The sequence below is a fragment of the Microchirus variegatus genome, assembly GCF_963457635.1.
Source record: "Microchirus variegatus genome assembly, chromosome: 11".
In the NCBI taxonomy this organism is placed as follows: Eukaryota; Metazoa; Chordata; class Actinopteri; order Pleuronectiformes; family Soleidae; genus Microchirus; species Microchirus variegatus.
In genome coordinates, this window is record NC_139812.1 from 2,595,641 (window position 1) to 2,619,353 (window position 23,713).

The window sequence follows — 23,713 nt, forward strand, 5'->3', positions numbered from 1 at the left end:
CCAATGGCAAAGAACAACAACCAGCCATGACGCTGCCTCATGTTGGCATGTGTTGGGGAGGAAAAACCTGCCCACAAATCTTGCCCACATGCCACATTGACTCCAGCCAATGAGCAACCGCCATGTATGTTCTGTGCTTGTGTGTTCGTCTGTATTCATCATTAACAAAGGCAAACCTGAAGGGTGGCATATAACCCGTCACTCCAAACAACCCTGTAGTAGTTTCGTACACAACGTATTCACGTCCAAATGCCCAGTAAGGAAGGTATGGACAAAGAATCGCATCGTGAGTGCCCTCTTATTTGCAAGTGATCCGTTTGTGTCTTTTCATCGTCTCCTCTCGTCTTCTCATTGACAGACAGAAGGTCTGAGTCAACATACTGAATCTGTAGTAAATCCATCAGCAGGGCTCCGGTCAATACCATCAAGGGCCAACAGTGCTGCACACAACGCTAACGACGAAGGCTATGGATGTTCATCAATGGCATGGTGGGGCCTTCTGTGAGGGCGGTGTGTTCCAGATTTAACTACAACCACTACAAAAATGCAACACTGGTCATATGGAAGGAGCACATGCTGTACCACGGAACATCTGTTTTGTTTAGCAATGCACTCTTTGTGTGTAATCAGCCCTTTAAGCAGAGTTAGGAGAGTGAAATGAACATGATTTGCTCATATAAAATGCTGTGGATTGAACAATAAATGATTTAGCTTCAAAATGATAAAATTCATCACCACTATTTTAAATATCTGATCTATCACAACTGCCCATTGTTTAATTAAACATGAGGAAATTGCTACATGGAAATGAGAGTTTTATGCAATACAATGAACAACGCACACAAGTGGGAAGGTAATAGAAGACGCAGGTGCACTGAGGTCAAGTCTGTGTGACCTCATATCCTTATTGGCCAAGGTGGACTACTGACAGATGGACAGAGACACGCAGACATATACACGCACACATAGGCACTGGCACACACTGAACCACTCACACATACACGTAAAGGCACTCTAACACACATACCAGAATGTTATCAATATACAGGCATGCTTGTGGTACTGAAAGCAGGGGCATGGCCTTCAGACATTCACTCAACATGCAACAAGCAATTCTAAACAAACAAGAGAATTGGATGGAGGGTGGGGGTGAGAGCGAGAGTGAGAAAGAAAAAAAAACTGATTGACTGGGTATCTGTCTGAAAGAGAAGGTTAGAGCTACTCAGTATCTTTCTGACCACTGAGCGATAGAGAGAGGGGGGGAGAAAAGAGGTAAAGAAAAGAAAAGCAGGCAGGCCTTTAGAGAAGCTTTAACAGACCAGCACCGGCTAAAAGACATGTGAAAGGGCTGCAGTCAAAACACTGCACTGCCCTCTTGAACTTTCTATTCTGCAGATAACTGCTCCTGATGTATGAGACAGAGCAAAGGAAACATGCCAGTCAATAAGCTGTCTGTCTTTAGACAGCTGAGAGGACTAAAACACATGGCTATCTGTGTAACCGCTTCACTCAACAGCCCAAACCTATAAGTTCATATTTACAATTTAGGTGCAGCCACTCGTCTGCAAAGGTCACACACGTTCAGTGACAGATTCTTCCTTGAGGGAGACGACAAAATGATCCTCACACTGTGAAACTCTGTTCCAACTCTTAGTCACTGAATAATGTTATCATTAGAAATGGCTTTGACTGCATGTTTTTTTTATAAAGTAAATCCAAGCGCCTGTAAAGTAAGCAAATATGCTGTCAATTAAATAAGAAAAAAAAAGACCCAGCTGAGTCATCCATGCATTGATGTAATTTCCCACTGTGTAAATGAATGAATGAATGAATGAATGAAATTTCCTGAATTAAATAACCCGCAAAGTGGATGTGATGAAGAAGGGAAAGAGGAAAGGAATTGGGAGGGAGGAATGAAGGTCTGAGGCGGAAGTTGAGGAGGGAAAGTATGGGGCAACAAGTTAATGGAAGGGAGGGCAGGAAGGAATGATCGAGGAGGGAAAGGAGGGAGACAAGTTTAAAGAATGCAGTGGAACAACAGGGCCCTTGTTCCTGTTGAAAGAGCTGCCTCGTCACTCCGCCTCGATGGGGGGGCCACAAGTACTCCTCAATAAGGAGGAGTCCTGAGGACTTGGCCCGCCAACAGCTATCTAAAACTAACTCTGCATGCTGCAGCCTTCCAGAGTTCTTCTAGTGTGGGATATTGGAAACCAACTTGGTAAAAATACCATACCAAATAAGTTATGCACAAAGAAAGCTCCTGTAGGTCTTCTTCTACTGCCCCAAGTAGGGCTAAAGTGAAAAATATATAATGCACGGCAGACAAAAACCACAGAATTCGTCATGCTATTTTCCCCATGTCAAGGATTACACATTTCCACATTTAACGTATGATTTGGCAGAACATATGTGAAAATTAAAAGATAAAAGCTATGAACATATTAAGTCTTACTCGTCAAGCTCCTCCTCCTCATTGTGAGCGGTGTCAGCATACAAGTATTTGCTCATGTCAACAGGTCGAACTCCCTTTCTCTGCCTGGGCTTTGGGGGTTCAGGGTCTGGCTGGGGATCTGTGTCCTGGTCCGGCTCCTCGAATGGGTTTCCCGCAGAAATGTGTGTCTCTGGTTCTTCTGGCTCATTGAATGGATTGGAGAAGTCTTGGTCATAGAAGGATTCATCATCTACTCGCTTCTGTGATACAGGCTGGGCAGGAGACACTGTTTGGTGGAGAAGAGAGAGGGCAGAAACAAAATACACTATAATAAAACAGTCATATTAACTCATTAATATCTAATTTGGTTACTTTCCAGTCCCACCTGGTCAGAGAGCTGGTTATGTATCATGGACTATTAGTTGACTATTTGCCTTCTCAAATTGTGTATTTGTCAAAATACAAGTGATAGTAGTTTAATATGATTTGGATGTCACACAAGTTAAAAAAAACATGTCCTAAAGAAAAGCACATTCCTGGTTTTAAGATTAAAAATAACTTAAACAAGTAGGGGCTTTACAAGAACTGAGTGTATTGTTTTAACAGGAGTAGCATTACAAGTCTTGGCTACTCAGGTGATCAGCCAGAAATACTGACTGAAAGCACTGGGGCGCACCTGCTATAGTAAGACATGGTTATACATATTTACAGCATGTTTGTGTAACAGAATTTAAACCAGACATTGATTTCCTCTGACTCTTTTAATGGGGTCAAAGGGTAAAAGCCAGTCAAACTAACTCTATTGACAATATTTCCGTTGTGTCACGTGTTGTCACCGGGTCAAACATACCTTCCTCATCCGGATCGTCAAACGGGTTGAGGTGGTTGGGATGAAGGTCATCATCAGGCTCGTCAAAAGGATTGTTGCTCATGGCAGGAGTTGTTTCCAGATCCTCGTCTTCCAAGAAGTTCAGCTTGTTGATCAGCTCTATGGTCACAGATTCCAAGGTAAAGTCAAATATATGACAATGACAATGATGAGGAAGAATGACAGCCACTGACTCAAAAACAACATTAAATAAACTTAGATTTTCCCCAGGGTGAAATGAATTTAAAAAAGAAAAACACTCACAAACCCAAATATACTCAAATCTGCACTTTGGAGTGAACCAGGAGCATTCAGATCATTGAGTCTCAGTATGTAATCCCCTCTTGTTGAGAGTGCTGCCTTTACTTTTATGTCCTTCTCTGCCACCGCAGCCAACTTCAACGCATATACTACAACAACAGCATTCTGGGAAAACTGAGGGTTACTGTGGGAGACAGTGAAGGCAGCACTGAGTTACTATGGAGATCCTGGCTAGAGAGGCTAAGACTTCTCCACTTTATCTTCATCATCCTCCCTGTAGCTCAGGGTCTTCATGCTGCCAGGGTGTGGGTCACATGGCTTTCCAAAAAGTTATGGTGTAGCTGGCAAAGAAATCTGGGCAGCTATGGGAGTCCAGGGCCATAATAAGATTATTCATTCATGAAGCCATAAAGACCTGTGCTGTATGGCAAACACAGTGTTTTAGTAGAGCTGTCACTTTTTATCCAAAAGTCAGATAGCCTTTCGAACATGGTTTGGGTACTTCAAATCTTAAAAACCTATTCAAGTTCAAGTTAAAATGAAATCGCAATTTTAATCAATGCAATCAGCAAATCGCAAAGGCTGCAATTTAGGATTTATGTTAGACTCAGGGATTAGACTTTACTGTTAATGGTTTAAAGTAATGGTGATTCATATCTTGGACTCCTTGTCCTTGCATTATAATTTAAAGTGGTTAATATTTTTGATGGTTTAATGCTACATCACGTTTCTTATCTATTAGACAGAAATTATAGAATTGAAGCATGAGTTGAAATTAGTCAACTCAAATCAAATCACAATATTTGTCTGAAAAAATGTTTAAATATAGTATAAAAAAAAGTCGATATCTTTCCCAAATCCTGCAGACATAATTATTTATGTTAATTTGTGAATATGAATAAATAAAACTATGTCCAAACAATTTCACATAAATATCTAATTGTGATTATTTTGACTGTGTGATATGATTTGTGATATGAGGGAATGGTAATTTTCACATTATTATTCACATTTTAATTTGAATAATATTTAAAATACATACAATAAAATAACTTAAAAGTGGTATTTGTCCAGATCCATGAGAAACAATCTGTAGAATATGATGTGTATAGGTCAGGACAATATTTTTGACAGAGATTTTGGCTATAAAAAATATAGAAATATAAGTTCACTGAAGGGGCCCACAGTGGGTGTAGTGGATAGCACTCTTGCCTTTGCAGCAAGAAGACCCAGGTTCCTCGGTTCAACTTTCTGCAAGGAGTTTGCATGTTCTCCCCGTGTGTGCGTGGGTTTTCTCCGGGTTCTCCGGCTTCCTCCCACAGTCCAAAAACATGCGATATGGGGATTAGGTGAATTGGTCACTCTAAATTGACCGTAGGTGTGAGAGTGTGAGTGAATGGTTGTTTGTTTGACCCTGCGATGGACTGGCGAACTGTCCAGGGTGTACCCCGCCTATCGCCCAATGTCACAGCACCCCCCTCGACCCTCTGGTGGAGGATGAAGCAGTAGATAATGGATGGATGGATGGAAGTTCATCCAAGGAAGTTCACTGAATAATAAATATAAGAATTCTAGCACCTCCTGCGTTTTGAAAATTGCACTAGGCCGTATTACGATTTTGATACAATTTTGATTAATTGTTCAGCCCTAAATGAACTAATTAGCTGCCAAGCATTTTACAGTATTTTTCCAAGACCCACAAAACAGTGTGTTCTTTGACTAAAAACTACCAAAAGAAAGAGCAGACCCTCTTCTTTTATCAGACGTCATCAGTGAACGGTTGTATTTGAATTGACGTCTACAGACATCATTGGCAGCCAGTTAAACACTGTTTCTTTGCTCTCAACTCTGCAGGAGCAGGACAAACCCAATCAGCTAAGCATGGACATTGATATGGACCATAATCGATACTGGCAGGACAAGGGCCAGATGCAAATATACGTTTTTGTCCTTTTGTTCAAATTAATTAAAACATTTTGAAGATTCCGATTTTTCTTTTTTGTTATTACATCATGTTACATGATATTATTACATACATTGTGGTGCATGACTGCTCACAAATGACAGAGAAGGTGACAGGGGGAAACAAAATGGTGAAAACCTCAACTGAGTGGGAACTTTTTAATAACTCCCTCAGTTTCAACAGAGTCCTTCACACGCCTTGTGCTTGGACCCTAATGTAATCACGAAAAGATGAAGGCAGTGAGCTGAAAATTCCGTCTGAAGTTGGCTGACCACAGTGGCACAACTAGTTTGAAAATCATCCGAATGTGGTTACTGTAGTTTACTGTGAGGCGTGAAAAATTGAGACCATACTTGCGAGCAAACTTAGCTGAAGTCCGTTTGGCCTGTCTTTATTACAGTGCTGCTGTTATCTGCCAATTGAAGAGTAATACCACACAAGTTACTCAGCATCACATCACAAATTTAGCCTCACAGAAAAGACATTTTATTGTGTAAGTAAGTTTGCCTGGTTCCACTTCCAATTGCAGTCAAACAAATGGGAAAGTTCACACAGGAAAAAACACAAAGAGGAGGATTTAAAAAAAATAAAATTAAAATAAACACCAACTGATGTGTTCACAACACCATATACAGCACACCACCACATGAACCCAAAAAAAACCCTAACCCACTGCAATACCACATGACCACAACACATTCACAATATCAATGTCATTGAGCCTCTGGGATGGAGGATACGAACCAAGGAAAAGAGAAAATCAAGAAATAAAATATGCAGAGAGAAACTGGTAAAGGAATTGTAGGTAGAGATGACACAATGATCACAAGATGATGAACGAGTCAACAGAAGGTGAAAGAAAGATGAAAAAAAGACCTTGGGAGGAAGCGGCAGGCTTAGCGGTTGCTTTGCTTGCTCGCTTAGGGAGACCATCATCATCATCATCATCATCTCCATGTAAGCAGCTGAGGGCATTCAGCTGGTTTACTATCTCTGTAAACGACAGGGCCATACAGGAAGGGAGGAAGGAAGAATAGCAGTGAACAAGGCAAAATAACACTCCATGGAGAGCGTGCACGCACACATACATACACACACACACACACTCCTTTTATATGCACCTAGTAAGAAAATTGTCTAACTTTGGATGTGCCATGGTTGTTGGTGTCAGATTAGTTGGTCTGAATATTTCAGAAACTAAGGGGATTTTCACACACAACCCTCTCTAGGGTTTACACAGAATAGTCCGAAAAAGAGAAAATATCCAGTGAGCAGCCGTTCTCTTGTTAAAAATACCTTATTGATGTCAGAAGTCAAAGGAGAATTGCCAGAATAGTTCAAGATGATAGAAAGGCAGCAGTAACATATAACAGTCTTTCAAAAAGACATCGACGGTATACTCACTACAGTAAACCACCCTATAGTATAAATGTGTGTTTCAAATGATAACAAACATTTACCTATGCCTTATTCTTGTTAACAATTGTTTACATAAATGTATACGGGAAATAAATAACAAAAAGGCAACCATTAAAATTGTGGCGCTGAAGGCAACTAGTCAAAAACATTTTTATTTTGTGCTGGTGCTCCTAAACGAATAAAGTTATGTGCATCGGTGCAACCAATAAGAAACGTTAGTCTGGACTGGTATTATGAGAGGAGTTAACCTGTGGTCTTGCAGAGCTGGACCAGTTTTATACTGTGTGCACACCAACAAGTTAAACGCTTTCACACCTTCTAAGAAAAGGTAAAAAGAAAACATGTTTTGCAGGCCATGTTTTGGTTAACTTAATGTTAATATTGCCGGGGTGGCTCGCTGGCTTGTTGAGTAGGTAGTAGTATCCCAGTGTGGAACATGATAGTGGGTAGTTTTGGCAGCTTGGCCAGTCCTTTGATTCAGAGACACACACTAGTGAATCGCTGTAGGCGCTCAATGCATATACATATAAATGAGACAAAGAGCAGGGGAGGGAAGAGAAAGGAGAGAAAGCATGAAGCTTAACATGAAGGGATGGAGCTTTTTGAAAAGTTGGATTAAGCAAAGCAGGATGTGGTGGGGCCCATGTATAAACTATAGATTCAATTCTCCACATGTGTATATTCAAGGTGGCGAGCCACCATCAGTGCACCAGTCCACCAACACACGAGGGAGGGAAAAAGCGAGGAACAAAACAACAAAAATCAACCTGAGGCTCAGGAGATATTGAAAATGAAGCCTGTGGATTGACAAAGTTCTCACTCCATTGCACAAAACCATGTACACAGGATCTCATTCACAGAAGCACAAAGTTAGAACAGGGTATATGCAGGAATCCTGAAGTTAATTTCAATACCTTTTTAAGACTTTCAAGACCTTCTCAAAATATTTTAAGACCTTATCACCACTTCAAGCTGTAATCAGCAGCACATACTTAACTTACAAAACAGCTTTAGTTTGAAATTAAATCTATAGAGCACAACCATATATGAACAAAGCTGGAAAGAATAAATTATTCCAAAGGCAAGGTTTATGAAAATAAACAACAAGAAACACTTTGACGAAGTATTGACGATTTTGGAGTTTATTTCATGTGATTTCGAATATTATTTTGCTCCAATATGCACAACGTCACGTGTACGTGCGGCCCCAAGCCGATCTTGCAGGGCGAGCATGCCTGCGCATCGTAGAAGGAACAATATCAATAAAGAAGCAGTGCTGATGCCCAACATGATGACTGGGTCTTGTGCAGCGCAGGGTGATTATTCGGGAGGGTTAAGTTGTCAGTTTGTTAAAATTCAAGAAGATACTTCCAGCTAAAATGCCAAACTAGCTGGTATAACAGCAATAACTGAGCTGACACACAAAGGCACTGTTCACTGAGTCCAATTAATTAAATACACACATAAAACACTCTGCTGTTATGATGTGGTTGATGGCTGCAAAGCAGTATGGGTGAACTTGGTTTATCTAATCTTATAAAACTTTTGACCAATGCGGTAATAAAGAAAATAAGTGCTTTGGGCCCACACTCACCTGTGATCTTGGCAGCCTTCTCCTCCTGGTTAACCCTGTTCTCCTCGTCCTCCTCGTTCTCCTCCTCAAAGTCATCCAAGTTGCCGATATCTGCCTGTTTCATGCTCATCAGACTGGCCAGGCTCTGCATGTCCTCATCACTGGACACACACAAACACACAGCATAGTGAGAAACTCCAGTTCGTACTCAAAACATAGAACACGGGTGGGTTATGCGTAGAATGGACTTTGAAACTGAACTGAATTTTCCAATTTTGACCACATGTTGGTGGAGTGGTTAACCGTAGGTGTGAGTGTGGTGTGGTGTGAGAGTGAGTGGTTGTCTCTTTGTGTTGGCCCTTCGATGGACTGACGACTTGTCCAGGGTGTACTCCGTCTTTCATTCGTTATGTCAGCTGGGATTGACACCAGCAGCCCCGCCACCCTCATGTGGAGGATAAAGCGGTAGACAATGGATGGATATTGATTTTTATTAGGAAGACCCAATATCAATTCATAAAATTCAGCCAATTCCTGTATCCTCTGCCCAATTCTCGCAAGACTACCACAATCACGCAAGACTTGACTACGATAGATCACAAATTGTTAGGGTCGGTGACGAGTAAATCAGCAGTGATACCCGGCCCTAGACCAAACCCCAAGTCTAAAATTGATTAGGGTTATGGTTTAACCCTTCTGTTACCAATCCTGCCCTAACCGACAGGATTTGGCATGTGTACTTCTCATTACTCTAACTCCTACAGCATTTGTGATATCTAGAACGTTCAAAATCTATGGACTGGCGATCTGTCCAGGGTGAACCCTGCCTTTTGCCCTATGTCAACTGAGATTGGCATGGCTCATGTGGAGGATAAAGCGGTAGAATACGGATGGATGGATACTGGAAAACAGAAATAATAGAGTAATAGAGTAATGACAAATAGATATATTTGTCATTACAGTGATCAAACATGGACGACTATAACGTCACCTTCTCAACCGTCTCAAATGTTTAACCTTGCCTCTTCTCCCCGCTCAGTATCTCCTCTCTCACCCTTCCCCATCCCCCCTTTGTCTCTAATGGTTTCCCAAACACCATTTTGTTCACAGATGCATAAATTTCAACAATATTACTTGTAGTTTTTTAATGTGCTCCCCCTTCAGTCCCTTGATACCACAGCTCCATCATAATCGCTGTATTCTCCTCTCTCTTCTTTGTGTTTGGTGTTTCCCAGGCCCACAGGCTCATTTGAACTGGTGTGATGGAGTTTGTTTGTGTGTGGCCGACATCATTCCCCGAAGGGTTAACAAGGGTTACGCGCCATCGACCCGCCATCCGTGCCACAACAAAGACCTCGCTGCTCTGTTCTCTTTCTGTGTGTGTGTGTGTGTGTGTGTCTTTAAATGAAAGTTGTTGCTATCACATTAAAATGAATAACAAATGGTAAACACGTGATTCACAGTGTGGAGCGTTGATATCAAAGAGCAAAATGTGACAATGAATAGAGTGAGTGATAGTGTGTGCATGTTGATTACAATACTAAATGTATTGTAATTAATGTATTATAATTAATGTATTGTAATGAAACTATACTGCAGAGCTGAGCGCATCACATTTGGCGCAGTTTAAACAGATGTGAAATCAAAACTTCTATAAAATACCTTTTTAATATACTTTAACAATGCTGTTTATTCCAAATCCCTCCCTCTTCACTATCATATGTGCTGGTTGACAATCTGTCTTGTTGGGCAAAAGCAAAAATTAAGTAGCAACAAGTCGAGTGGCACAGATAAAATAATACTGCGGGGTCAAAAAGGCAAACAGGACAAGGAAACATCAGAGAGAAGACAACAAAAGTGGAGCAATATGGCATTTACAATCAATTAGACTTTTATCATCTCAAAGCTGAGAACTGCTTTTTAACTGATCTCAGCTCTGGTAGCACGCACTATTATGTCAGTATCTCACACAACCACACCTATTATAACTGCTAGGGTAGACCTAGTCTGCACACATATGTGATTTGTCAATAACCTAAATTTTGACTCTCCTCAGAGAAGATATTGAATGAAAAGATCAGGACTTACGTAGCCTTTCCCTCACGGAGGAAGATGCAGGAGAGGGAGAACTGCAGTGTGGCTGACACCACCTTCTTTGACAGGGGCTTGAATTTGAGTTTAACATCCGTCTGTGTGGGCATGGGACTGGCATACTGTTTCATGTTTATACTGCTGGTGGCCAAAGCCTTCCTCCGCCCTGACGGGGACTCCTGGACAAGTGGAGAAAGAAACAAGAAACAATCTGGTGAGTACAGGCCTGATATGACAGTACACAGCAGTGACAATGCAGGGTTCAAAGAGGATGCCAAGTGTAAGGGTTTTAGTTCACTGTATTCATGAGGGAGGAAGAAAGAGTCATTGCTCCAGACAAAGCTACAAGACACACTTTAATGGGGTTTCTTGCTCAAACATCATTTTGTCGGGGGGAATTCTCCACTGCAAGAAAACAAACATCATCAAACTCCCACACATGAGCTAGTAAGTCTAATGTGCGGTTCACAGCATGTTGAGCTGTAAGCTGTGAAAAGGAGCAGCTAATGAAATATACCCAAGATGCATTCAGTGATCCTGGTAAACTTATGCAGGTTCCACAGTGTTGAGTTGAGAGTTGTGGCTTCAAGATGCATTTAAAGGTGAAGTAAGTAGTTTATAGTGCCATCTAGAGGAGAGGCTGAAATTTACAACAAAGACCTGCTGCTCTGCTCACCCCCTCCCTTCCCTGAGCGCTACGGTATCCGCAGCCGGTCAAATGTCGTCCTCGTCGTCTTTCTCCGTGTCAGCAGATGAGGTTCGTGAGGCGGGGGAGAGGGCGGAGCTACCGCGGCCATAGCAGACGAAGTGGAGAGAGTGGAGGCGGGACTTCTGCAAGTAAAGAGACGCTTCACTTGTTCTCTCGCGTTTGTCCTTACAGGCTCCGGTAGAAACATGGCGTCTCGCTGCTAACAGTGGCTATGCAACCGCGGCCCGCGACCGTGTTATTTTACATGACTTTTTGAAACACTACGAAAATGAAACAAAAACTATTATACATCGACTAGACAATGCAGGAGCACATAATATGTATAAAAAAGTGGATTTTGGGTTATATAAACCCATAAATACTACATAATGTCCCTTTAAGATAGTTCATAAATGTCATCACTTCTGTAAACACACATGCAGTTTACTGACCTAATGCTTGATAATTTTATCAAAAAAAAAAATCACTGATAAAACATAATTCAGAATAAATTGGTGGCCAACTGCACTCTTCATGCGGTTGTAAAAATATTTCCTGGAGGATAGCAGTCAAAGTAGTGTTTGGGAATATGCCACAGATGATCAGAAGTGATGAATTCAATGGCATCGCCGTATCAGTGTGAAAGTGTGTGAAAGTGTGTGAAAGTGTGTTTGTTCATGCACACAGGTAAACTGGTTGCCAGAGGACAGTGTGTGGAAAATATGAACTGCAGGGAAAGCCTTGTCACTGACTGTTAGATATAAAAACTGTACAGTTGGGGATGTTCCAGCCTTTTGTCTTTACATCTGTCCCACTCCTCTTGGCTTCTGCTTTTGTCCCTATTTCACTGCATGAACTGTACAGTACACACACCTCCACACAGACACACACCCATATGTTATTATACCACAAAAAAAATTCCTTCTTCTTGTCTTAGCTGTGAATCGAGCCCTGAGGACTCATCCTCTCATGCGCACAACGCTGAACAAAGCGGAGCAGCTAGCTCTCTTTCACACAACACCAGTTTAAGAGCACATATACATACAGAATACACATACGCTCTGGCGTCTGCCGTAGATAAAGCGATACAAGCTCTTTACATTGCCCGTTTCCTGACACAGACACACAAACAAGCACACACACACACACACACACACACACACACACACCTCAGAGGGCTTTGGCTCAGTGGGGAAAACTCAATCTCTGCCTTATCGCTGAGGACCGCAGGGTATTCATGCACGCACACACACACACACTTCCAATCAGTGCAAAATGGTAAAGCTATTGGGAAAATTGTAAGAAACTATGTCAGCTCCAAACAAGAAACTGGACACTATATGGATCAGTCATAGCAATACCATCATATGCATATGTTTAATTATTTGGCATGGTTGCTAATCAATGTTTGATGGTACAGTGTCTCACTAACAAACAAAAAAGCTACAATCTGACGCAAAACGTAACACTCTAGTATGCCAGTTCAAGACTCCACTGGATTCACCCGACATTACTGGTAGGAAAATGTGCTCACATTTAGCAGCATATCAGCAATTGCTAATGTATTGCTATAAACTAACAATAACAGTCAAAAATATCACATATTTAAGAGCTTCCTGTACAAGCTTTTCATTGAACGTGGTGTAAATACCTTTACTGCAACAGCCTTAAGTATGACAGAAATTGTTAGTGGTTTTGATACCTTGACTTTTGAATACCACAAAATACTTTAAGAACCACTTATCAGCCCTAGCTGATGTCACACAACACAGAACAAATTGATGTCATTTTGGAAGGAAGCTGTGCTGCTCAATTCCACAGACATATAGTGTATATAACCTTGCAGTGTATATAACAGACAACATAACAGGCAACTTTGTCTCTTTGGCATCTGTGATCATAAAAAGTGAAGACAGTGGATAGCTGTTGTGCCCCGGGATACATAACAGTCAGGAAGAAACAAACAACAGGAACACTGTAGCTGAGGAATAATGTACGCTCCGCTCTTAATGCTTCTATACTAGTGAAAAGGACTATGTGATGGTGAGATGAATTTGGTCTTTTAAGTTCTGTGATATATTGCTCATTTAAAGTGCACAGAGAACTCTTACAGCACTTGCTCCGTTCAGCTTTGGAGATCCTGTCAACATGGTGGTGTAAACAAACTAAGTCACATGACATCCCAAGCTCAATTCTCAGACAACTAAAGAACAAAGCGGTATTACCATGACGGACCACTAAACACAGACACCGTATCTGCACTGGACAAGACATTAAGCCCAAAACCAATCTGGCAAAAATCTGATCAAGTTATGATTCTACAACCTTCATCCTTCTGTTTCTACCCTGCCTTTCAATTTGCTCATCTCCTGTCGAGATCCCACTGTACATCTTTATCTAAAACTCCATCTTCCATCTGTCTTTGTGTCCTCTTTCAAATAGAAATCAACCGACCAACTGACGAGCGAGGCCACTTGACATTTTGTGCCGACATCTGAACCTTGTCACTTCGGCTGGGGAACACAATGACGAATCATCACGACATTCAACCACCAAGCCCTTCTTCTCAGCCCATCACAAGGAGGAAATAAAATTCTCCCTCTCCACCTCTTATCTGTCTGCAGATTACACTCCAGCTATTATACTAGGCTAATAGCGCATGTAGATACTTTATGAATGAATTTGCCAAATGCACCCAAACACTTACGAAGAGGGGATTTAGCAAAAAGGAGGATGGGGATGAGAGCGGGGAGGGTTAGGGTTCTGAAAAATAGGAAATACTTAAGGATATGCAAATACCTCGATGAAAGAATGGAATAACCATTTCAACAGATTTGAGTTGGGGCAGCAAACAATGGAAATCTGCGCCATTTCCCCGGATGCTACTTGTCAATCAATGTGTGTGTGTGTGTGTGTGTGTGAGAGAGAAGGTGGTGGTAGTGGTGGGATGTCAGGATTAGCGTGACTGGGAGGTTGTGACAATGTATTAAAGAAAAAGAAAGGACAATACACAAGTTTAATTTATTACACAGAGAATAGGACTATCAATTTTCTCTGAGCCCTGAGAATAACTAAATACCTGAGAGTATGTGTGTGAGTGTGTGCATGTGTAGGGAGCACAGTGGGGGAGAGAGAGAGAGAGAGAAAGAGACAGGGATGCAAAGGGAGGAAGGAGGGGTGATGGCAAATGCTACCTCCTAGCTGAATCTCTGCAAAACTGCACTATACCTGTGAAAAATCATCAGTTAACGGCACACAGTGGCCTTGCAGCAAAAAACACAGGAGTTTGCAACTTGGTCGGAACAAGGCATGAACTCCCCATGTGTATATGGGTTTTCTCTGGTTTCTTCCCACAGTCCAAAAACATGCAGAGGTGATTGGACACTAAATTGCCCATAGGCCTGAATGTGAGAGTGTATGGTTGTTCTCTACATGTTGGCTATTTGATGGACTGAATGACAAATTAAATCAGTTAAATTGAACTTAAATACAAACAGTACAGGCTTTAGGGACTGACACTGACTTGCATTTAGGTGAAAAGCCTTAATAAAACGTTATTCCTAACCTAAATCGTCACCAAAATAATGCCTAACATTAATTCACATCTCAACCCGAAACTCATCCAGTTCCTCAGAAATTAGGTTCTGCCTCATTAGGACCCGGTTTTGGTCTCCATGAGGCCTCGATGAGATCAGTGTTTATGCCATAAAAGGTTTTAAAGAGGTAGCAAATACAAGTCTATAACCACACAGGCCACATATAACAAAATGGAAAATGACTTCAAATTAAAAGCACTGCTAATTTTCGCTGTTAATTATGATGAACGGCTTTATGTTTTTGTATTAGAGAGGAGTGTGTATTAGGGTACCAGTCCTGCCCCTCTCCCCTGGTGCCAGCTGGCCCAGGATCGATTCACAGATGCTCCCCTGGTGGGGGGGCAGGGGTCAAGGCACGAGGGGTGCCCGGGGGTCCTGCTGAATCCCTCTGCCCCAAAATGCCAATGGGACAGGCAAGAGGAAGGAGGGGAGGGAATCCTTTTGTCACTGTGAGATGGATTAATTAGACTGAGTGCAAAAAGAACCTGGATTCTTTGTATAGGCCCTGGTCTGAGACACACACATACACACACCAATCAGCTAATGGCTTTTTAAAACAGGTCACTAGACAGTGGGTTTCTAATTTTAACAAACATAGTGTTTGTTATGGACTGTCTATGTTCTTCGATATCTGGTGTGATTGTGGAAACAATGCAAATTAACAACAAACCACTAACATTTTGACTGCAAACATTCGCATTGTATTCAGTGAAGAGAGTGAGTGGGGTGACGTTCAGTGGGTCATTGAGGAAGATCAAAGCATGACTGCCGTCACAGCAAGGTACGACTCAAAAGTCACTGTTCAAGACGCCATAGTCACACCGCTACAACAACAGCCGATTGCTGAGTCTCATCCATATAATACACGTTTTACTGCATTCATTGTCCAAGTCTTCTCCGCTTTCTAGGTTTTGTCCCTAGCAGCCGAGGGACAACCTTTCCACAGACGAAACATGTACTTGCCACTGCTTAGTAGAATAGCCAATAGGAGAACCGTCTTCCTCTGAAGTGTCCTGCGATTGATCAAGATCCCATATTTTATCAAATCACATAATTTGCATCATGCAGAGGGATTATTATGGAATAATTGATCAAAATGATGTTACCTAGCCCAGGTTTAAATATAGTGAAAATCTACATGAAACAAAACCACTTCCTCATAGAGGATAATCCAGACACAGAGGCTTTACATATTCAAGTCCACACATAACGGGACACTGGCCTTTGTAATTTGTATTTGCACAGTTAAGAAAAAATAAAAGCCAAACTCAATTTAAGCTATAGAATAACCCCGAGGTAGCACCGATTATCCTGCCCCCCACCCGCACACCCAAAATCAGCTGTCTGCGGTTGAATTCAGCAGTCAGCAGATTGGAAGGTTGTGGTAGCGGTGGGGGGGGACACAGCGATATTCCTCTCGCCTCAAGGTCACAGTTACTGGAAATGGAGACATCCAATGTGCTCACATCTCTCTTTGAATCCACACACAATGGAGCGATTCCTCTGTGTCAATTTGGACTCCCCTGATAACTGATAAGACAGGCCTTTTTACATACCACCTATGAATACTGGACTATAGGTGTTATACACACACACACATACACACTAACAGATTAAGACCAATTTATTCATCTGCTATTATAGGTGAGGATTTATTTTTTTCCCCAAGCTGTGTGTGTATATTTTAAATGCGACAATGGACATAAAAAGGCATGCAATACTATCACTGCAGTTATGTGAATTACAATTACAATGGTCTTAATAATAGAAATGCACCGTGCAAATAGCTTTCATGCATATTGTCACGTGGACACAGACATAGTGACACACAAGGAAAAGGGGGACCACAGGATTGTGCTTCACTAAAACCACCTTGTGGATCAGACTGCACGTCAACACGTGCACGTGTTAACTAGCCACCACTGTGTACACTGCATCACCATTTTGTAAGAAAAAAATATTGACGATTTGAGGGAATAAGGGGGTGTGCTGTAAATGTATAGATTCATAATGATGTTATTCAAGATACAGAGTCATTTCTGTGTAAAAGAAAGACAATAGAATTTGGACCGACTGCCTGGAATAGGACTATAACCATGCGTGGATAAATGAATTGTTGCACATAAACTGTGAAAAACTTGTTCCAGTGAGATTTCCTGGCTCTCTTCTGTAGTTCTCCTTAAGAGAGACTGACAGTAGTAGTTGCAGGTGGAGTAGCCATTTTGTAGCCAAGCCTGACCTATGACATACTTATGGAAAGGGCCACTTAAAAACTGTTTCATATGTTCTTCTTTTATCCAAAAAGTTCAGATGGTGGAACTTGTTGGAAGAAAAAGAAGATCTGTCGATTATCTCATTTTCAGTTGAAACATGCATTTCTCCAACATTTTTGCAAATAAAATGAACAAAACACTGCAACGTGTGTGTGTGCGCGTGCGTGTGTGTGTGTGTGCGTGTGTGTGTGTGTGTGCGTGTAGCGTAAAGAGAAGAGAGAGATGGGTTCAGGGCTTGAGAGCAGTGGGAAGACAGAGAGGGTAGAGAGGAATGCCTTTAATGCTGGGCTGCCTCTGATGGCAACAGATGAAAGAAGGAGAGTCACAAACCAAGCAGCCCTTAAAAAGCCCTAATCCGAACTGGGAGAGCAGAAGCGTTTAATTTGGGAGTAACCTATTGCGAGCTTGCAACACACAGCAAAGCACACACACAAACACATATAAAAACTGGATAATTGCAAAATTTCAAAGGTTCAACGGCATTAGTGAAACCTCTAAAAGCTATCGTCTCTATTTTAAACAGCCCCAGCAGAAGTCAGCAGACTGAAGAGCAGTTCCCCGAACCAGAGACACACGCACACACACAAACACGTGCGCACACACACACGCGCACAAATCAACCGATTTCCCTCACCTTCCCAGTTAGGTCACTGTTGATATTAAGTGACATGTAAAAATCAGATTTATGTGGACAAGAGATTTAAATGAACACACAGACGGCATAGTGGCTGGCACTGTTGTCTCACAACAAGAAGGTTGCAGGTTCAAATCCTGGTTAAACAGAGTTTAACCAGTTTCTGTGTGGAGTTTGCATGTTCTCCATCTGTGTGTGCGCGTGGGTCTTCCTCCAACAATTGGACAAAATATGACTATAGGTGTGAATGTGAGAGCAAATGGTGGTTTGTCTCTGTGTGTTGGCCTTGCGACGGACTGGTGACCTGTCCAGGGCGGGATTGGCTCCAGCACCCTGCAATCACTCATGTGGAGGATTAAGCAGGAGACAATGAATGGATGAACAAACAGAACTTTTGATGCCATATTTCACGTTGTCAATGCTTGTCAGGATAAAATCTAATCTACACAGAGGAACTGTTACATAAAAGGTGGTGTCTTTAAATTGGTTCATTTGTCTGACTATCAGTCCTAAAACAAAACACTTTTATTTTAAAGTTGTATAAAAGTGAGAAAAGTTGCAGATACTCATTATTAAGAATGTGGATGACGTTTGAGATTTCTTACTAAATAAGTGAATTCATGCATCACAATTGTCAATTTCCTGTAATTTGATTAATAGGCGAATCATTTAACATGAAAACATTTCCACTGATATCTGCCGTTTTCAATCCCGTTTTTCTAATTAACCTGAATCCTAACTCATAACCACTGAAAAATGCTTAGATGGACACCAAGCACAGTATCTCATGTCCTCTCTCTCCCTCCCTCCCTTCATTTCTGTCCCTCCCGCTCCGCCTCCCTCTCTGTCGTCTTATCAGCGTGTCCAGGGTGCCCTCCTCTCTTCAACTCTCTGGATCTTTCTTTTGGGTGGCCCTCAGTGCCCCCCACACACACTCAGACCCAGAGCATGCACTTCAGAGAGGGGGCTAATGGGAAAATAAATTACCAGCCAGCAAAAGCCCTTGCTCTGCACTTCTACTGGAGAAAGAGAAAGGGACATGATGGGGGTTAGGGAAGAAGGGGGTGGTCAGGAGAGAGAGTGGAAAGAGAGAAGGATGGAGAAGACAGAAATGAAAGACAGAGAGGTGGACGGCAAAGAGACCGATACAAAGAGAAGTTGAGAAGGGAAAAAGATGGAGAAAAATAAGGGGAGGTAATGGAAAAAGAAACCAGGAAAGACGAGGGAGGGAAGGAGAAACAGGAGGAGAGAGAGAGATAGGCCAGCAGGATTATATAGCTAGAGTTCATTTCTGGTCTATGAAGTGTCTGCTCATCACTTTTCCCCAATTTCACCATCTCTGGACATCATTAAGGCCTAAAATGGCCAATAACATCACCACACACTGACAACCACTGAGCCAATACCGTCTGCTTCTCTATCTGGGATTGATTACTCCCTGTGCAAGAGCTCAGATAGCAGGAGGCCAGATTCACTATGGTGCAGGTATGCGAGTGTAAATCTATGTGTATGTGTATCAAGTTTGACCCAATTGAGATAAATGAAGAGGAGGCGAGGTGTGTTTGTGTGCTCTTATAAGCTTTCTCCCAATTTTAGACGCCACAGAAACACACATCACACATAAAAAAACTTTGCTAACACAGCAGAACTGATATTTTGCCAACAACATTTGGCTCAATTAGTCTATTATTAAAAGCAGGAACATGACCTTTGGCATCTACAAGTAGAGCAACACTGTCTTTCCATCACAGAGCAATAGAAACAACAGCAATAGAAAAGATTATCTTATCATTGACAATGCGCCACACAGTGACGCACATGCTTCTACTGCGCCCATGTGGTTTGGGTCCTGGTCTACAGATTGGGCACTCTAAGTTGACTGTAGGTATGAGCGAATGGTAGCTTGTCCCTGCAATGTACTGGTGACCTGTCCTGGGTGTGCCCTGCCTTTCGCCCTATGTCAGCTGGGATTGGCACCAGTAGCCCTGTGATGCTCATGTGGAGGATGAAGCAGAAGACAATGGATTGATGAATGGATGGAATTTAAGCTTTTGCCAAATGAGTTCACACAATACCGATTAAGCCTATCAGTTCCACACAAGTCTCCCTGTGTTGCTCTGTATAGTTGTATAGTATTATGTGTAAGAGGTGTCAGGAGTGGAGGTGCTTGAAGAGATGAGCTTTCGAGAGGTTCTTGAAGTATGAAAACAGTCTGGAGTGTGGTGGTCTTGTATGACAACAGCAGACAATGTTCATTGCAGGAACAAAGATCCTGACATGTGTTAGTGGTTGGCACTTCTGTTCGGGGATATTTATTTACCAACTTGTCTTATGTTTTAGTGCAGCCGTAGTATTACTGACTTGACTAAGATGTGCATGGTCAGTGGTAGCTAGTGGACGACACCAATCAGCAGAGTTATATTTTCCATTTTAGAATCACTATACCAAACATGCCATCACACTTTGGACCACAGTCTGCTTTTAGCATCGCCACCTGATAAAAGAAGCTAAGAAGCTCAACAGTTTTAGTTTTTTTTTGTTGTTGTTGTTGATTTTTTCAATCAGGATATCCACTTAATTTTCACTTTAAGGATCCGTTTGTTTTAGCCATTTAAGGCAGACTGCAGAGATCTGACAGAGCTATGATAGGGCCCTAATCCAGAGCAAAGCTGATTTGCTTAAGGGGAGGGGAAGGGGGGTTAAGATGGCCTGTGACAAGAAACAATTGCCCCAAGTGAGAGTCTGCCTCTCTCCCACCCTGCTCCATGACAAAGGTGTACTCTCCATGCTAAGTGACAAATCTTGGGAGACAAAGAGCATTAGCAGGGTGATGCTCTGCTTCAGTGCCTCTGATTGTGGCCAACTAAAAGAGAATCTAATATGGATTTTAAAAAAGGAGAGGGAGAGATTAGAATGAAAGAGAAACAATGAACACCTTCTACCAAGGGGGAATTAGTGGAGGGATTGGATAAGGAGCTGGTGTGTCTGAGTATGAGTGTGTGCATGTGTGTGTGCATGGGTGAGTGCTTGCTCTTTCAAATTCCTTTTCCACGAAATAACAATAGAATTCCCTAATTCTGCTGATGTTAATTCTGTTTATGGGCATTTGTGCATTTACACACACAGTCAACTAAAAGACACAAACCATTTGCTCCGATATCTTTAATATGTGAATTGAGGATGAGCCATTTAATCTGTAGTTGCTTTAAAAGTGACTCGGGAAAGCCAAAAACAAGCAAATACCATTTAATTTATAGTGTCATACATTACTGCTGTATGAACTCCACTATACTCAACTAGGATACTACTCATGTTCAATGCCATATAGCAATGCTGTAATGGTGGTGATCAAATTAGTTTAAAAGGAATTTGTTCTAATTTGATCTTTTACATAACTCAAAGCCCACCAGTGCAAAAACTGCAAAGCGATTGGCTTTAATAAATTTTTTGACTAAACTGTTAAGTTCAGTGGCTCATCTGACATGCACACCGCCGTCACAATGTGAATGTGTCCTTTGCTACCATCTCCTCAACAGCCATTGGTGACCAGATTTACATCCCAAACATAAACAGAGACATGTTTGTGGATCAGTCCAACTGTCAGTGGCCGGCTTAGCACTGGCATCAGAGCACATCAGTAGACCCTATTCATTGCCACGTAGCAGAACATTTGCCTAAGTTCACCTGAAACTATGTGGGTGTGTGTGTAAGAGTGTTCCCACCCTAAAAATGCTCGTACACAAACACACACACATGCTTGTCCTCACTACGAGCATATCTTAAAGAGATAATGTCAAATGAGTCACCTTAAACATGAGTTTAATCTAAGTTCATCACATGCGTCGCCATGCATGGACACACATCTTCTAACACCACCGCCACCACCCAAACATGTACCTACCAAAAAGGCAACCAGCCCACGCATGCCCATCAGGTCAAGCTTGTGGATAAACAGAGGGATTTGACGAGCCTCTGTTTTTGCGGGCTACACAGGCCTGTCTCCATCGCGAGCAGCCATCTTAATTCGCACAGACAAAAAATAAATAACCGAGAGATGGAGATAATGACTGATAATAACTGTCTTTGTCCCGTCCTGCCTCACGTCACACCACGAGTGCCTGACCACCCATCAACGCCATGAAACACATCATACTGAAAACAAGGGGAGACGAGGAAGAGCACAGAGAAGTCAGATTAGAGGTGACTGAGGAGAAGGGCAGGTGACACAACGTGTTGCCAGGATGTGCTAGAGGATGACCTCAGAGATGACTGATAAGAGAGGGTGTGGCAGCCAATAAAGTAGAGCCGTAGTAGGAATTAATAGTGTAACTCTTAGACACAGAAAGAAGAAACTGTTGATAAATACATCTGCAACAAAACTATATTTAGAGAGTGAGATTATAACACAAGAACACAACTTGAAGAAAAAGCATGTGAATATTATCTTTGCTCCACATTGAAAACATCAAAAAAAATTATTCAATATTTCAAGGTCTGAAAAAATAGTTTTTGTTGTCATTTCATGGAGCAAACCCCTGACCTATCAATCGAGACAATATGACGATTGTGAAAATAATCGTTAAGAACAATTTTCACTTTTTAGGTTTATTTTATAAGAAATACACCATGGTCAGCAATGCACAATTATATTGTGTATCACTTCATCTTGAATAAAACATACCTGGTAAGGTAATGTGCAGTGCATTATGGTATTTGTCCTGTTTGCTAAGATACACAAAAGAACTGACCATGTAGTATGCAAACAGTAACACAAACTAATGTATATACTGTATAAACATATGTGTGTGCTGTAAACACAAACTGTATTTTCGATTCATTTATACAGCCTAAACAAAGCAATATCCTTAACCTCAACCATAACCTGTTAATGCCTAAACACAATTCAAATCGTACCTAATTTAACCAGTTCCTCAAAAATGAGGTTCTGCCTCTTTAGGACTAGATTTTGGTCCCCAGGGGACCTACTGGTCCAGACAAGGTCACTGTTGATGAAGGAAAAGGTCCTTCAAAGAATAAAGCCCATCCATGTTAAAAGACGAATGTGTCCCAGGTGACATGGGTTTTATTTTGGGGGTCAAACGTCACACTGTATGTGGCAAAACAATCTCTGCATGTACAGTATGTGTTGGAAAAGTATCTATACATGTCTGTTTGTGTGCATGTGTGAGATTATATGGTGTACAGTATGTGTACACACACAATGAGTCTGCATGTGTATATGAAAGAAAGGCACAGTGTATGAAATGGTGTGTGTGTGTGCTTGCGTGCGTGCGTGTGTGTGTGTGTGCTGCAGTGTCTGGTGACATCTGCTGTGTTGTTGGCTGGGAACAGAGCGCAGCGGGCAGCAGGAGCCTCAGACTAAGGAGATGAAAGCCGAGGTCACAACCTGGACCAGTGGGATAAGACACACTTGTTCGCAGTACACACAAATACAAAGTCACACTTGCAAACATAAAGACATGATGCACACAGACTAATAAACAACATACAAAACTGCACACACACAGAATAGACACACTGCAAAAGAGACACAGTGTGCACTGTAGCTTAGAAGCACGTGAGAGACTAGAGAGTGAAGAGGCATTGAAAAGTAAAACTGAAAAAAAAAATGATATAAACTTTAATTACTCGCACGCACACACATCGATTAAGAAAAAGATGACATAAGCACAGAAGCAAAGCCTTAAATCATCAGGGGCAACAGTTTAATCAGTTAAATTAATGAACAGGCATGCATGTATGCATGTAAGCAAAAACACACTCGCCAAGATAGAGCGAGCCAAGGCTACACAGAGCACATGTTCAAAAAGAGAAGCAGCGTATGAAACATATTTGAGTTAACATTGTGTCACTAAATATGGATGCTCACAAGAAACATCCTGTCACTCACGCTCG

The 23,713-nt window shown here is 41.7% G+C and overlaps 1 protein-coding gene across 1 annotated transcript in view; it reads right to left on the reverse strand.

The window, feature by feature from the left end:
• The window catches only part of ehbp1 (EH domain binding protein 1), a gene marked incomplete at its 5' end in the record, with an annotated part of 139,893 nt that overhangs the window by 87,908 nt on the left and 28,272 nt on the right, over nt 1-23,713 (reverse strand). Inside the window, 5 exons of the mRNA XM_083898167.1 lie at nt 2,453-2,717; nt 3,282-3,419; nt 6,400-6,516; nt 8,537-8,676; nt 10,604-10,785. Coding sequence (XP_083754293.1) covers nt 2,453-2,717; nt 3,282-3,419; nt 6,400-6,516; nt 8,537-8,676; nt 10,604-10,785 — 842 coding nt within the window. The remainder of the gene's footprint in view (nt 1-2,452; nt 2,718-3,281; nt 3,420-6,399; nt 6,517-8,536; nt 8,677-10,603; nt 10,786-23,713) is intronic.